At 36.0% G+C, this 15,527-nt stretch overlaps 1 protein-coding gene across 1 annotated transcript; it reads right to left on the reverse strand.

Annotated features, from left to right (window-relative positions):
* Positions 1-1,195: 1,195 nt before the first annotated feature.
* SEX1 (Pyruvate phosphate dikinase, PEP/pyruvate binding domain-containing protein) lies at positions 1,196-15,087 on the reverse strand. The gene is made up of 34 exons (XM_021119629.2): positions 14,814-15,087; positions 14,305-14,603; positions 13,770-13,811; positions 13,556-13,665; positions 13,358-13,436; positions 13,155-13,246; positions 12,900-13,053; positions 12,299-12,541; positions 11,804-12,157; positions 11,577-11,687; positions 11,369-11,467; positions 11,137-11,274; positions 10,946-11,034; positions 9,937-10,071; positions 9,576-9,738; positions 9,409-9,498; positions 9,144-9,329; positions 8,724-8,786; positions 8,565-8,627; positions 8,415-8,474; positions 8,164-8,316; positions 7,673-7,756; positions 6,519-6,695; positions 6,332-6,438; positions 5,975-6,188; positions 5,251-5,354; positions 4,734-4,872; positions 4,446-4,571; positions 4,002-4,112; positions 3,693-3,791; positions 2,629-2,802; positions 2,409-2,501; positions 1,999-2,114; positions 1,196-1,637 (listed from the first exon to the last, which is right to left on the reverse strand). Exons 2-34 carry the CDS (start codon positions 14,569-14,571, stop codon positions 1,433-1,435), a joined length of 4,440 nt encoding a protein of 1,479 aa, XP_020975288.1. The 5' UTR covers positions 14,572-14,603; positions 14,814-15,087; the 3' UTR covers positions 1,196-1,432.
* Between the last annotated feature and the right edge of the window lie 440 nt (positions 15,088-15,527).

Consider the following 15,527-nt stretch of genomic DNA (forward strand, 5'->3'; position numbering starts at 1 on the left):
AGCCCCCAAAAAATTGGGTGGATTGGGGATAGGCGATGCTGTGGTTAGAAACACCACACTACTATTCAAGTGGTGGTGGCGATTTTCGAAAGAAGAATGTCCATTATGGAAGAAGGTTGTGCGCTCTTGCTATGAGTTGAACCCGCATGTGATGTTATCAGCTCAAACATTACCTACTAGAGGGGGTCCATGGAAGGATATCTGTCATCTGCAGTTCAGGAATAATGCTGTAAAAGATAAGATGATTGCGGGGTTGTCTATGGAGGTGGGTGGCGGAAGGAGGACTCGATTCTGGGAAGATCTATGGTTACAAAGTGGTCCGTTAAAGATGAATTTTCCGAGACTTTTCTCCATTTCAAACCAAAAAGGATCAGTCATAGGGGATTGTGGGTTTTGGGATGGGTTAGAGTGGATCTGGAATTTCCAGTGGAGGCGAGATTTATACCAATGGGAGTTGGATCTGGTGGTTCAATTGCATGAGACGTTACGACCTGTAAAGCTGGCACATGATAAGCCTGACAGAATTTATTGGAAATTTGACAAGGAAGGTATATACTCAACTAACTCTTTTGTGCAGGTAGTACAGTCAGAATCTCTCTCGGAGGACATAACTAGCTACAGCTTCACAAGAACCTTATGGAAAGGTTTGGTGCCGCCACGAGTGAAGTTATTTATCTGGTTTACTCTGATAGGAAGAGTGAATACTAAAGAAAGACTGGTTAGATTGGGTATTATGAGTCAAGGTGATAACATGTGCGGATTGTGTAATATAGAAGTTGAACATATTCATCATTTGTTCCTGGATTGTGAGTTTACTTGGCAGGTATGGTGTCTATGGCTATCTGAATTTCAGAGATCGTGGTCTTTTCCGGGCTCCCTAAAAGAACACTATGAGAGTTGGACAGGTGCTGCCAACAGGAAGATAGAGCGTAACAGGTGGCTTATGTGCTTCTTCTCGGTTATTTAGAACATTTGGCTAGAGAAGAACAGACGGATTTTCAATAACAAGAAAGGGAGTGCAGAGGAGGTGTTTCAGCAATCTTTAAACAGCATTAGAGAATGGAGTAGTCTTAGATCCTTTTTGTTGTTGATGGCTATGCCGGAGATAACATAAAAGAAACATTTTATCTACTTATTTATGTTGCTCCACATTATTGTGTTGAGCTCTTTTGTTCCAAAAAAAAAAAAAAAGAAGAAGAAGAAGAGTATAGGGCAATATAGTATAATTTACATTGTTTTCGCGATTACATGGTTACACTTGGAATTATTTTTTATTCTTAAATATCTATCACTTACATTAAGTATATAAATATAAGCAAATTTGGCAATTCGCAGGTGTACTCAAATTCACAGAAGCTACCTCCCTCCCTAACGTTGGAAGCTTCATGTTGCATGCGATGAACATAGTTGAGGTACATGGAAGTGTAGTGGCTTACATTTGTGGTCTGGTCTGGACAACATAGAGTTTCCCATCCCTGATTACACCTTCAATGTCCTGAGGAGAGCCATACAACTTTTCGATTGCGCTTCCTGCACGAGCAATGCTTGAGAGGATTGATTGTCGAAAATTACCATCTGTTATTAATGGGTCAGATGAGTAATCAAGCACCACTTTCTCCTCCTCGTCCATTGGCACACTGTCATAAAGGAAAGTTGGTCATAATGTCATAAAACCTTTTTACAGCAATTGAGCAACAAAACAGGGACGAGGAAACTTGATCTTTTTTTACATCAGGGTTGGTATACCAAAATTTGAAATGTACTTCTTTATTCAGTTATGTACTCTTATCTCTACACAAACTTTTTAAGATAAGCTAATTAAATACCACGTTCAATTAATTTTGAATTCTGCATCTTTAATCCAAGTTTTGGCAGAAATGGTGAATCAGTTCATTCAGAATTTGGGATAAAATGAAATAGTTTGGAGGCATTTTTTTCACTAAATTTATGTTAATTAAATGAAACATCGAAGAAGTGGTATGAAAGGCAAAGGTTTACCTGTCGTAAAGGCCAGCTCCAGCATAACCTTCTAGGTCTTCACCATTGGAATCAGATCGAAAAATAATTGACCGTCTAATGAACAGGCCAATAGGTTTGCTAGGATATCCCAAGATCTAGAGAAGCCCAAAACCATCAGTAGAATAACAAAAAATTCATGCAACAGATGTAGTACTGGTACAGGTAATTTCCCATGTTTACTCTAATTTTCTTTTACTTGATTCATACAATAATGTGTGATTGTGTTGGTGCTAGGTTATTTCCCCATATGCAACACGTTCAAATGATCTATGTAGTCAATAATGGGAAAATGCTTGATTGTAGTAGTTGTCGTTGTGACATAATCTTAAAAAAGAATGATAACTAAGGATACGGATTTTACTGAAAAAGAGGGGTCATTAAAAAATTACCTGAGGGGAGTTCAAATCATGTTTTTTGCTTATAAAACTCAAAGCGCGTCCGGGATAAGCTCCGACGAGTGTTTCTCCGAGCCCCTTTACCACCTATGTCAAAAAATTTTGACACTTAATGTCTTGCTGCTTTTGTCCTTTCAATTCTTTTTTCAAATAAATATGTATCTTGAAGTGTGTGGAGGCATAAGCTCAAAAACATAAAATCAATTAATTATACCTCAGCATATATTTCTGATGCGTCTCCAGAGGACGGATTGGTTGTGTGGATGACAAAAGCATAGTCCGCATTTATCACTTCCTGTACAAGGACAGCCATGGAAAGATACTCGTGGTCGAGTTTTACTTTTCTTGTGCTGAAGTATGCTCTTTCGTTCCACTTTGAGCCCCAGACCTTTTTGGAGAAACAAGAAGAAAAAAATCACAGAGGAGCATTAAAAAGATAATTTTTCCTAAAATTTTAAATCAAGTTGAACAAATCATCTTCAATTACAGTCGACATTTGTTTGATCACACATTGCTAAAACGTCCAACTGCAACAATTTGAGAAAATTTAAGTAATTCAATGAGGAAAGAGGAAAATCAACAGAGCAGATTTGCTCGTAAAATTGTACTAGAACTGAGTTGAGCCTAACCAACCTAAAAGCGAACTCTAAGGGAGCGTTGGCCAAGACTTAAGTCTATCTAGTCCTTATCTCTAGGCAAGGTGGGACTCTAATGACCTGGAGCATGAAATTTGATTGACTAGACATATAAAGGGTAGACCAATAAGGCAATAACAACAATTAAACATACTTTGATACCATATTACGGAATATACTTAACCCCAAAAGCTACCTATAGGGGAAAGTTACACATGACTTATAAAAGCTACCTATTACAATGATATTTAATTATATATTAACATATCAGCGAAAGTATGTGATATAATCGATTACATAGTAAATCTTCTTATAACGACAATGTATTAAAATTATTCTCTTATTTGTAATTACTAAAGCTAATTATTTTTACAGTTACGAAATGTACACTAAGCATTGACTATTGACTGATATACTGTGAAAAAAATTGTCTTATATAAACTTTCTAGTAATTTATTATACAAAAGCAATTTTTCTTTTATACAATCTAAACAAAACATATTATCAAAAAATCACTTTTTATTCATCGAAACATTAAATTGAGCTTATCATAATCGATTATAAAAGAAAATCTATTACACTTGAGAAATTTTAGTGAAACAACTATCTCAGTTAAGAAAAATTGTACACACGTAAGCCTCACCTTTTTTATAGCTTTCCATGCTTGCTCCCAGCGCTGTTCCCCTTCATCACCTGGCCAAGGCATTCCAGAACTCTTCATCTTAGTTTTCAACTCCTCTACCTGAAAATAATATCCAATTAGGTAGGGATAGCTATATAAATCAAATAATGCCTTCAGGATCTATCAAAAATCAAAAACCAGATTTTCAATAAATTTGTTTAGACTTTGGCATAAGACCTTTCATATTCAAATGCAACTATAATATTCAAAAGAAAGAGATATATTCCTTGTGACATGTAACTGTTATGCCTAATTCTAAAAAGAACATACCAACTTGGATGGTGCATTCAACTCTAAAACAGTTTCACGGATATCCTTGAGGGCACTGAAATCCTCTTCAGTTAACTTCCTTTTGAGAATATTGATCTTATCAGCCACTGCCTGTTAGTTAACATAGCGTCCAAACTTTCATTTAATCATTAGAAATACTTGCATATAATATTAAAAAATGGGTAAAAGTAATAGCTGTTGCACATGCATTTACAAAATTTCAGATATTGATTCCAAACAACAATAAAGGTTCAACATATAAGTTTGCCACTGCCAGAACGCTATCTTAATACACCTAGACTATAATAATAAATGAGTAACATTTTGTCATGAGAATTGAATTTACGATCATAGGGTTCAAATTCAAATTTACTTCTGTTTGTGCCTGCATGTGTATATGTGAAGAAAACCACAAAGCTTGATATAAGAGATAACATGCAGAACCTTATTTGATTTATCGGATAGAACATGTTCAAAAACTCCAAAAGGTATGGCAACCGAGGTAGGAATTCCAATCCAAGAAGGTACTTTTCCTTTTAAATAACCAATGTTACGCGATTTAGCTCCAACCTGGGAAAGCACAGTATTTCACAATGTTATAATGAAGGTACACAGTAAAAGGAAATTATGTGTCTGGTGTTTGGCCAAATTGATGATGTCTAGAACCAATAGAGACATTAGCAATAGCAACTATAGCTGTTTAAAATTGATGCTACATTTCTAAAATCTAACCATTTCATTGGTGAATTCCTCAGACGAGATAGCATATCTACCGCTAAACTTCTTTCTGACCAAAGATATGGGTGGCACAGAATCACCTTCTTTCAAGTGAGTTGATTTCTTATCAGTAAGTTCACCTTCCTTGACCTCACTGTAAGAAATGAAAAATGAATATAATAATATGAAATAACAAAAGTGAACAATATAAGAAAGGAAAAAAGAAATCCAAATTTTGGTTCCCTGGTGAGAGAATGAAGAGATTGTTCTATTAGAAGACATTTCATCTCACATAATGCGATATGGGTACAAATGTATGAACCAGTTAAGCATGTTGAAGACTTGAAAGTTGTTCATATATTTATTCATATTATATAGTTGTTGCTTGATTTAGGATGATAAAAATTGACATTATAATTAGAATAGGAAGTATATTATTCTTTTGCTGTAAATGAAAGCATTAATCTCAATATAAATCCATGAGGCAGATAGGGTTTTCTACCAAGAAATTGTACATGACTCGGTCTGTTACCTATAAACTACATCAGCTGATGTTGGTTTTAAGCGTAAGAGCTTTCCTTTATTTGCTTGGATGTCACCCAGGATATTTGGATCAAAGCACGTAGCAAAACACACCTGAAAAACTTGAAACCTTAGTGCATATGAAAATCTCTATAGCAACAAAAAAATTATCATGCATATAAGATTTTTCATTAACCAAACCTGGGTCTTACTCTGTTGATATATCATCAGACAAAATTTTTCTTTATCAACATGAAATATCAACTACATACTTCTCATTGTATTCAATTTTGCTAAGAGGTGGCATGCAAGATCAACATGGTAATTCTTGTATTATTTATTTTTCAAATTTATTATAATCACATTCAGGGGTGGGTTAAGGGATGGTGCAAATATTCAAGTCTTACCATACTGATAATTGGTCAAGCATTAATTTTATTACCATATCAATTCAAGGAATATTAATGATTGGAAGTTGAATCTACTAAAATGAAGCTAACTTGTTTAAGATAATGACTAACTATAAAGTTAAGATCTAGCCTGAGTGCACTAAGATAACTAGCAGTTTGACCAGTTCCTAATCTTAGAATATTCATTATACGTGAGGGCAAATTATTTGGGTACACATACACTGACGACGCACCAAATTAGACATAAAATAAACAGTTTCATCATTTAATGTTAGCAGCGTTAGATAGTTACAACAATAAACCTGGCTATCCAAACCATTCTACCTTGCTGTTTCTTGCTCGTACAGAAACATGAGATAGGACATCTGGCATGTCGGGTGTCAGCACAGCAACTGTACCATCTGGAATTTCTTCCTCCCCCTTAACACTCTTTGCTACCAAAATGGTCGGCCGCTCATATGATTTGTTCTGAACTGCAAGCAACTCATCCACAACCTCAACATATCCAACTGTTTCAACTGGGCTAATGACCTGCCAGCTGTTCCAGACAAGCTAGAGTTGGATTAGAAGGTTATCACTGTCAAACAACTGAAAAGTGATATGACAATATAACATGTAAATCACATTATATTGAAGGAAAAAAAATCAGGGAATAAATTTGAAAAGCATGATTCATTCCACCTCCCAAGATTCGCTGTCTTTCTGAGTACAGGATCCAGTCTATTAACAAGAGTAGACAAAGAAGCAGCCGAGCCAGCACGGATAATTTCTTCTGTGAATATCTCCACCTGCACAAGGAAATTTAAGAAGAGAAACAAGGGGGGAAAATGGAAAGAAGACAGCATGTAAATAAATTAAAAGGACATACAGCCCATCTGTCCACGCCTAGTAGTGATCCAAGGTACTCTGCTGATGGTTGTAGAATCTGATGGTATGACTCTGCCTTCTTTGCAAGTGCAAGGCGCGTTCTGTCAAGAACTGATTTTGCATACAATGCCCAATGACTGTCTGTAGTCTTGCACATACTCAAGGCAATATCCCATCCCTTCAAAAGAAGCCCCAAAAAAAGAAACAATAAAATATTGTGGTGGACATTTTCCATTATCTAAACAAATAGATCATGAACATCAAAATTCTATAACATCACAAGTTACTCAGCACCAGTATTTATACAACACCTGTGATATCATACTATTCTTGTCAGTGTTATGATTAGTGCTTAATTTTGCTCGATGAGTTTATCTATATACTGCTGCTGCTAAATGAACATCCACATTTTTTGTAAGCAATAATCTAGATTATTGTAAACTGTGTAACTGACCAAGGGAGAAACATATTATTACATAATGAAAAACTATATAAAATAACAAAGGTCATGAAAGAGCTGAGTAACAACCTAATCACACATATATTTATGCTACCAACCTCCTTTCTAATTTGGCACCATCTATTATATTTAGCTTGTATCTAAAACAAACAATATGTGTAAAACAATCAGTCAAGAAACAGTTTTCCTAAAAGCTCATTTAATAGTTTTATATTTAACATGCCCCTCGTGTAAGAGCCCCTTGGGCTTAAAGCATGGGCAATACATGGTCATATCCATAGGCAGCCAAGATTGAACTTTGCATTACTTAGTCTAGGCTTTGACATTATGTCAGAAACCAACACTATTCAAAGTTAAGTTGTAGCTGAAGGTTCAAAAATAGGGTGGCCCAGCACATGAAACTCCCCATCAGAGGATGTAGGTAAACTTTCCCTCATAAGCAAAGAGGTTGTTTACAGGATTTAAATCCCTGAATTCCAGGTCACAAGACCACAACCTTACAGGGTCTCAAATGGTTTTATGTTTAACACGTGCAAAATTCATCCTTACTGACTTACTGTCATGTCATAATATTTCAGATGACGGAACAAAACTAAGTTTTTACAAGCATAACTCTGCACCTTGAAATCATGACGACGACACTAACAAGAAATTAAGCACAAATAAAATGTACATGAGCTGCAACATCATTATACCTTCAAACAATAGATAAGATCCTCATTGTCATCTGATGAAAGTGCAAGATTTTCCAGGACCAAGGATATGAAGTACATTATTTTCTGCATTGTCCATACATCAAATCAGAGTATTCTCGGTATATTTTAAGTTCATATATACACACACACACACACACACACGTGTGTATATATATATATATATCTATATATGGTGAAATCATCTGTGGCTACAGAATCAATGACTATAGTGGCTATAATTCAACATTAAATAAATACCATAGTAAAAATTAGTAATAAACTTTTCTTTTAATGAATACAAACATCATTCAAAACAAGGTCAAATATTGAATAAATCTCCACGTCTTGTACTCCAGTTTCAAGACCACTCATAGCCACTATAGTTAACTAATTTTCAAGCCACCCTAAACCTCCCCTATAAACTTATTTTGAAAGAAAATAAAGTTGGCAAGCAGAATTTAAGAACAATTAGGTCCTTAAAATAGGGTCACCTCAGGTCCAGCATTGTTTAACTCCTCATATCCCCTTTCCACTGCTGTTCTAACTGTAGAATCAAGAGCAACATCCAAAAATAGAAGATCTTTCAGACGACTTTGGGATTTACTGAGTGATGGTCTGAGTTCTTGGCGAGCCTCCAGCAAACCCTATTGCAACATATATATTAGAGGGGAAGTCAACATTATATTTTCAACAATAATGAAAGAAAAGAAAAGAATATGCACTGTATCCAAGCAACATTAACCTCGAGAAGGGGTTCAACATTCTTATCTTCAACGTGTTCCAAGACATACTGAAGTAATTCCTGCTTAGACACAAGTAACAAGTAATTTTCAAAAATTCAGAAGGCATAACAGCATCACAAACAGTCATATGAAAAGTTAGATAACATTACAGGAAAACCAGAAGGCAAACCAGACACTGGATTTATCTGCACCCCAACCATGAAGCCCTGACCCTGAAGAAAAATAAAGCATAAAAAAATAAAATGAGGATCTGCCAAAATATATACAGATGATACCCCGGGAAGCAGGTGTATTTACAGGGTTGTTACCTCAGCTTTGTAGCCCATGCAATTTGCAATAGCAGATTCAAGATCTGCACCTGAATGAACTGCCTGCATATGATGTAACCAAACCATAATCGTCACTTGGCAAAATATAATCTATAGGTGAGCCAAATGTGTCAAGTAACAAAGAATTGTAGAAAAACCACCAACAAAGGAATGATGAACAAATATTGCAATAATGAGCTCCCCTAAATAATGCAAAGTAGAAACCAAATGATGTGTGCACAGCAACATTTCTCTCATGATCAGACTCAATGTACATGCATCCACATTAGAATATCAACAAGAATATTGCAAAAAAGGAACAAGAAAGAACAATAAAGTGCAACCGTGGAAAGAGAAGAAAAAAGAACAAGAAAGAAGCAAAACAAAAAGCGGAATCGATGCCACATGTATGAATCTAACCTTCAAAGTCCTCATGTAATGTCCTAGATCACGCAGAAGACCTTCCTTTTGATCTCTTCTGAAATTTGGTTCAGAATGGATGGCACGGTCATAGCTTAGCAAACGTTCTTTTGTTATTCCATTGTCATTCAATGTTTTCCAGTAGACACCAACATCAAAGTCATTGTTTATATAATCAAGTAGTGCCTGTAGAGATTTACCAAAATAAAAGGTGAGAATGATAAGGCAAGCCACAAGGAATGAGAGAGATCAACACCTTCATTACCTGACAGATAACAACATCATCTGGACTAGTGTTATTGTGCAACTTCTGGTGCCATTCCTCCATCATTCCACCCTTGCAATCATTGTTTCTCTGAAAATCAGACAGAAATATTCAATGTTATTTAAGATCAATATATGACGACAGCAGGGGAAAAAAATCATACATACTTGGATAACAAGGATTTCATCTCGAATTCGCTGTCCGACATCACCTTCACCTCCACGACCAACAGTAGACAAGATCATCCTCACAAGTTCCCGATGCTGTGGATAACTTGCATAAACATCCTGGAGCAAGTCCGTAAGCCTATCCTGCGCTTTACTTATCTCACTGTTCCAGTAGGCAACAGTACTTGTGATTAGAAAAGGGGAAAAAAAAGCACAAATTTATGACTAAACCAACCAAATCTAAAGCAGAAAGTCAGATATTGTGATTCATGTTTTCTACTTTCCAGAGGGGGGTTAAAAATCTCTTTTGTCCAGAAGTGCATATACAAAGTGATAATAAACATTTTTATAGGAAGTTTACCGTGGCTTCACGTTGTAATTTTTATTCCATATGAGCTGCCTCGTAGCCATGAATCTCATCCACACTAAAATACCCGCGAGACCCAGTTGACCAGAATTTTTGGCTTGATCCATCAAATCTGATGCAATGTTAAACCTGGGGGGAAAATTGTATGATTGATCAAGCAAGATCCAACTGAATAAACAATATCCTAAAAAATACTTTGGTAAGCACACTAAATTAGCAATGATGCTATGTTAGATGTTGATGAAGGGCAAATTTTCAAGATCATGCCATGGATTCATTAGAAAGAAAATAATATGCTAAGGAATCCTCATTCAGGGACAAATAAAAAGGGAAAAAGGGGGAAGATAAAGTTCATACCGAAAGAGACTAATTATTTGGAAAAGAATCTACACTATGACCAAAAAGTAAAAAAGAAAAAAAGTGAGAGGAATAACCTAGGAAACTCCCTTTGTTTACCAAATGTATGATTACTTCCTTTCATGCGTGTTTAGGAGAAGCATTATTTTCAGCCATGTTAAGAACATATATGTGTGAGCTAAGCCTTTGATGTATGCATAGCACATAACACAGACATAATTTGGCAGTTATATTTGTGGCCCAGGAATTTGCCTTTAAGGTTACAAGTATGTTTTGGAGATTAAGTATAAATCATAGTGAAAATTTAACATAACAAGGTCATGTTTAGGCAGACAAACATGGTCACATGGGAATTGCAAATATATTCTATTTTGGATTTTTATACAACAAAGTAATTTAAATAAAGGGACAGAGCAAAGGTAATGTGATGTGAGAATAGATTACTAGGTCAAATAAAAATCTCGCACAAGAGGATCCATTCTCATTGGAGAACCTAGGCCATTTTGCACATCCGTTCCCACAAAGTAATAGCAAATGATTTTCCTAAAGATCCTTGAACGTTGACCATATTCTTGGATTTGATGATATATGATGATAATTCAACAAACCATTAAAAGTCAGATGGAAATAGCAAATGATTACTCACCGATGCATAAAGGACTTTTGTGCCTCGCCTTCCATTTCTGCTATTTTATCCAACAAAAACTTTGCAGTACCCTTTCCATCACCAACATCCTTTCAATGGGGGAAAAATCTTATCAGTTTAGATGATAAGGTTATACAAACCAAGACAGATTGATTAAGTGGAATCTCTGTTACAGTTTCAGAAAGTGTAACCTTTGTAATCTGCTTCTTCCCACCAAATTCAATATAAAAGTTTGAATCATTGTTCTTTATCCAGTTTCCATCTGACTTTAGGACAAACGGTATTCCTTTAAAAGTATCATCTTCAACCTCTATATCTAAGGATTGGACCTGAAAATTAGATTGATATTATTAGCGTTCTTCATCACAGATCTAAAAATAATAAGAGATTAAAATCACAACTTCAGATTAATTTTGAAGGCACCTCATATGAAGGTTGAGATGAAGAACCAGCTTTAAAAGGTGTTTCAGCGGCCTCATTCATTGTAACAGAACCAGGGGGCAGAGTACTTGCAGGGGGCACCTAAGATAACCATGGTTTTCCATGAGAGGATATAGAAAAAACAGCAACTTTAACATCCAAAATCATCCCATCAGAGTTAGAAATAACAAACAAATAGCCAAATACTCACCAACCACTCTCCAGGTGTTGTTCTAGATAAGGCCCAGTGAAGTGTAATAGGCATTTTGGAGTCTGTAGCCAGGTGAATCTTTATCTTTCCAGCATCCTTGGTAACAAGGACCTTAAAAATATGAAAGACTATCAAAATTAGGATCATCGTCTAAAAGAAAGAAGGACCCCCTTAAGAGAAAGAGATGACAAAGGAAGAAAACATCAATGTGATAAAGAATGTCTCACCAGAAGATCATCATCAGCAAGCTTGTATATTGTCTTATTCAAAACAAGACCCTTATCATGTTCTTCCCTTTCCTTGGCATACCTTTCAATTACTCTCAGGGCCTTTGGAGTTTGTTCAACAACACTTTCAGAGACACTTTTAGCATCACTTTCAGCAATGTTTCTGTTGATCAGCTGTGTTAAGTCTCTCTTTTTCCGTTGTATTCTTTCAACACGAAAATACTTTTTTGTTTTCAATTGCTTGGCAACTTTAGTTTGTATCTCTCCTTTGGTAATCTTCTTCTGTATCTCTTCCAGAGAAGAGCCCTTATCAAGTTCAGCTAGTAATTCTCTTCTTGCTTCCTCAAATTCGAACTACGTCAATTGCAAACATTGATTGCAGAAAATTTAATTAGATACAGAAAGCAATAAATGGGAATTATAATTTTGACGATATAAGTAATTAATAATCAAAAGAAAAAAAATGTAAGATTAAAAAGGATATTATAAAGTTACAAGTTGTTGTTCTGGGGAGTAGTTAGGCTTCCCAGCTTTTTCCCAACGTATATAAGCTTGAATCTGTACAAGTTCATCAGGGATGGTCTTTGTTTCTGAAACAGAAGGCTTTGTTTCTGAAACAGAAGGCTCCTTTACTTCAGTGGAATCAGTTTTTTTGGTTAGCCTCTCACGGAGGTCCTGTATAGAAGTACCTCTAGCTACTTCTTCCTGTAGTTCACGTCGAGCTGCTTCATATTCCTCCTGACATAATACGGGTAGAAATCAAATACAGGTAGTAGATGAGCAGACAAAATGTATTAGTTTCGACTCAAGCATAGTAAAAGCCATGGACCATATAGTGTGGATTTTGAATACTAACACCTAAAATTAAAGAAAAGAATTGTGATTATCAAATTCGAGCATGTGGAGGGATTTCCCTCTCATGTTGCTGAAATATCGAAAAGTGATGCTGTATAGATATCTCTTGGCTATTGTATGGAGGACTTTCTATCCTCCATATCCTTGTATTCCTCTCCATCTTAGTGATATTCTTATTTTACCAAGAAAAGAAAAAATAAATAAATAAATCGACTATGTGCATATCTGCTTCATTGCTGACCTTCTCTTGCTCTGGAGTGTACAGCTGTTTACCCTTTCGTTCCCACCTTAGGTATGCTTGAACCTGTACAAGGTCTTCAGGAACTGAAACTTGTTGAAGTATCTTGTCCTTGACTCCTAACTTGATGTGAAAGTTCTCACCATTGTTTTTATACCTGTGTGTAGAAGAAAAAAGGATGATGTTCAATATCACAATCACAATAACATTTTGAGTTCAATAGAGCAGAGAAAACAAGCAATACTATGTAATGCGCACCATTTATTCTGAGATTCGTCAAGTATAAGGAACTCAATAGCTTGTGCAGCAGGTTCATCAATTTCAATTTTAAGGAAGGATGCTGAGCCAGACTAATAAGAGCAAAGTAATAGTAAAAAAATAATCAAATCTATAAGTCAATCAGTATCCTGGAAAGTGAACGGTAAACCTTTTCACTCTTCTAGTTATTAATGGAAACTCACCTTCACAAAAGGTGTTCTAAGAGCTCTGTTCTTGTAATTTTTAGTTCCATCTGGGCGACGAGAAGGAAGTACCCACTTCCTGGAAATAGGAAATAAGTATAAGTGGACAAAATCTTCCTCAAGTAACAAGATCCACTACATGTTATTACTTAACAGTCCAACTACCTAAAACAATAGAGGAATAATTACTGAACATACCCTTGACCATCACAAATAACTCCCCAATGCAAAACCAGAGAGCCACTACTACTTGAAACCTGAATATCTACTACTGTTGCACCTTCTGCTGCTGGAGAGCTAACACCAACCTGCTCCATCAATCACGAGCATCAATTAGCTGACAGATTACTGCATTACATTCCCGTATTTATTATTAGTAAATAAAATTCAGTAGTTTGGGGCAGTTGTCTACCTGCAATTCGACATTTCCTTCAAGGTTGAACTTCCCTGAAAGCTGATCCATGGCAAAAAATGAGTCAATACTCAATAACATTCAATTTCAAATAAGCACATCTTACTGTCTCAGACAAAAGATATACAACACTGGCACTGTAAGCCAGTTCTTGTTATGTCTTAAGAATCAGCTGTTCTCACCTAGGGGCTAACCTTTTGCTTGAAAAAAATTGATCAAGATTGAAGAGTCTTCTCCTGAAGCTAAATATAACCAAATCTTATTTTTTGAATACTTTTAACAACATGCTTCGGCCTTTACATCACGCTTTAAAAACAAGAAACATGCCTACTTCTTTTCCCACACGTAAAAGGTAATCTGAGCTTACACCTTAATTGCAGAATTGCATTATACTAATAAGTAATAACAATGCCTCAGCATCATATAAAAAAAAAAGTGAAAATCACATTTACAATAAAAATAACATAAAATCCGAACGATGTAGCCACAAGGAACATGGTTCAGTACTTCAGTAATAAGTGCTTATATAGGATACCTGAGAAGACGGATTGGTGGTTAACACAGCGCGTGGAATAACCGCTTGATGCCTGAGCTTTCCCATAGCTAACTTGCGTTTCCTGGCACAGAGCCTGTTCCCTCGGAAATTTGTCGAGAGGAGAAGCTTCTTCGGTGGATACGATCCTTTATTGGCGCTCCAAGCTTGGAATAAAGAGTTTGAAGAACCAGCCTTACTTTGATACTCCGAAACCGCTTGACAAAGCAGAGTCTGGTGGAATATACTATGGCTCACACTGTTGCTCATATTCGTGGATCCACTTCTTCCTCCTCCTTATGCTACACAAATCCAAAAAAACCTCATGAGCAACACGCCATTAATCAACGTAGATTATAGATTACACAACAAGATAACTAGAATTAGTAATTGCTGAAATCAACAATCAGCTAATATCGAACGTAAATCAATCAGAAATCGTAAAAATGCAGCGATGCGAAGAAAATAAGGATTCAAGTTCGTGAAATGGAGTGGAGACGGAGAAAAGGAACCTTGTTGAAACAAAGCTTCTTCAGCTGGAAGCCTGGAACTGTATGAGATCGGAATCGTGTGAGATAATGAGAGAGGTGCGAGGAATGGAGAACGCGAACGAAGACGACGAAGAAGAAGATGATGATGATGATGATGACGACGACGACGTGGCGAAGGGGAGAGTTTATTTTTTGTTCGCGCTTTGGAATCAGAATTCAGATTTCAGAAGTGTGAATGAATCATGGATGAACGATAGCTGTTGGTTCGTTCACTCGCTAGCTCTCATGAGTACTTACACTCCGAGATACTAATATCAACGGTGACTGACACGTGGCGGGAAATGATTGCATAGGGATCGGGCGTGGTGGGTAATCACGTGCCTGTCCCGTGGAGACTCGGCTCGTGTCAGAGAGGATACTTTCTAATTGTTAATTTCCGATTTTTTTAGTAGTAACTTTTTCTTCATCCTTGATCTCTCCTTACTCTTTTTGGTTATTTTCGAAAATACCATTCCTCCTTTGATATTTTGTTTGATAGTTCTCAGTTTCTCACTGCTTTAATTTCTCATAATCATGTATACTTTTTCTTTTTCTTTTTTCACAATTATTATTGACCTTCGATAGTTGAAATCCTAGGAGACATGAACATATAAGTCATTAATAATATGGAAAAATATAGGAATCGTGGAAAAAATGAATATATTTCATAAAAAAAGTTTAATTATTTTGTTATAA

This window comes from Arachis ipaensis, chromosome B3 (assembly GCF_059453495.1).
Source record: "Arachis ipaensis isolate K30076 ecotype BB chromosome B3, ASM5945349v1, whole genome shotgun sequence".
In the NCBI taxonomy this organism is placed as follows: domain Eukaryota; kingdom Viridiplantae; phylum Streptophyta; class Magnoliopsida; order Fabales; family Fabaceae; genus Arachis; species Arachis ipaensis.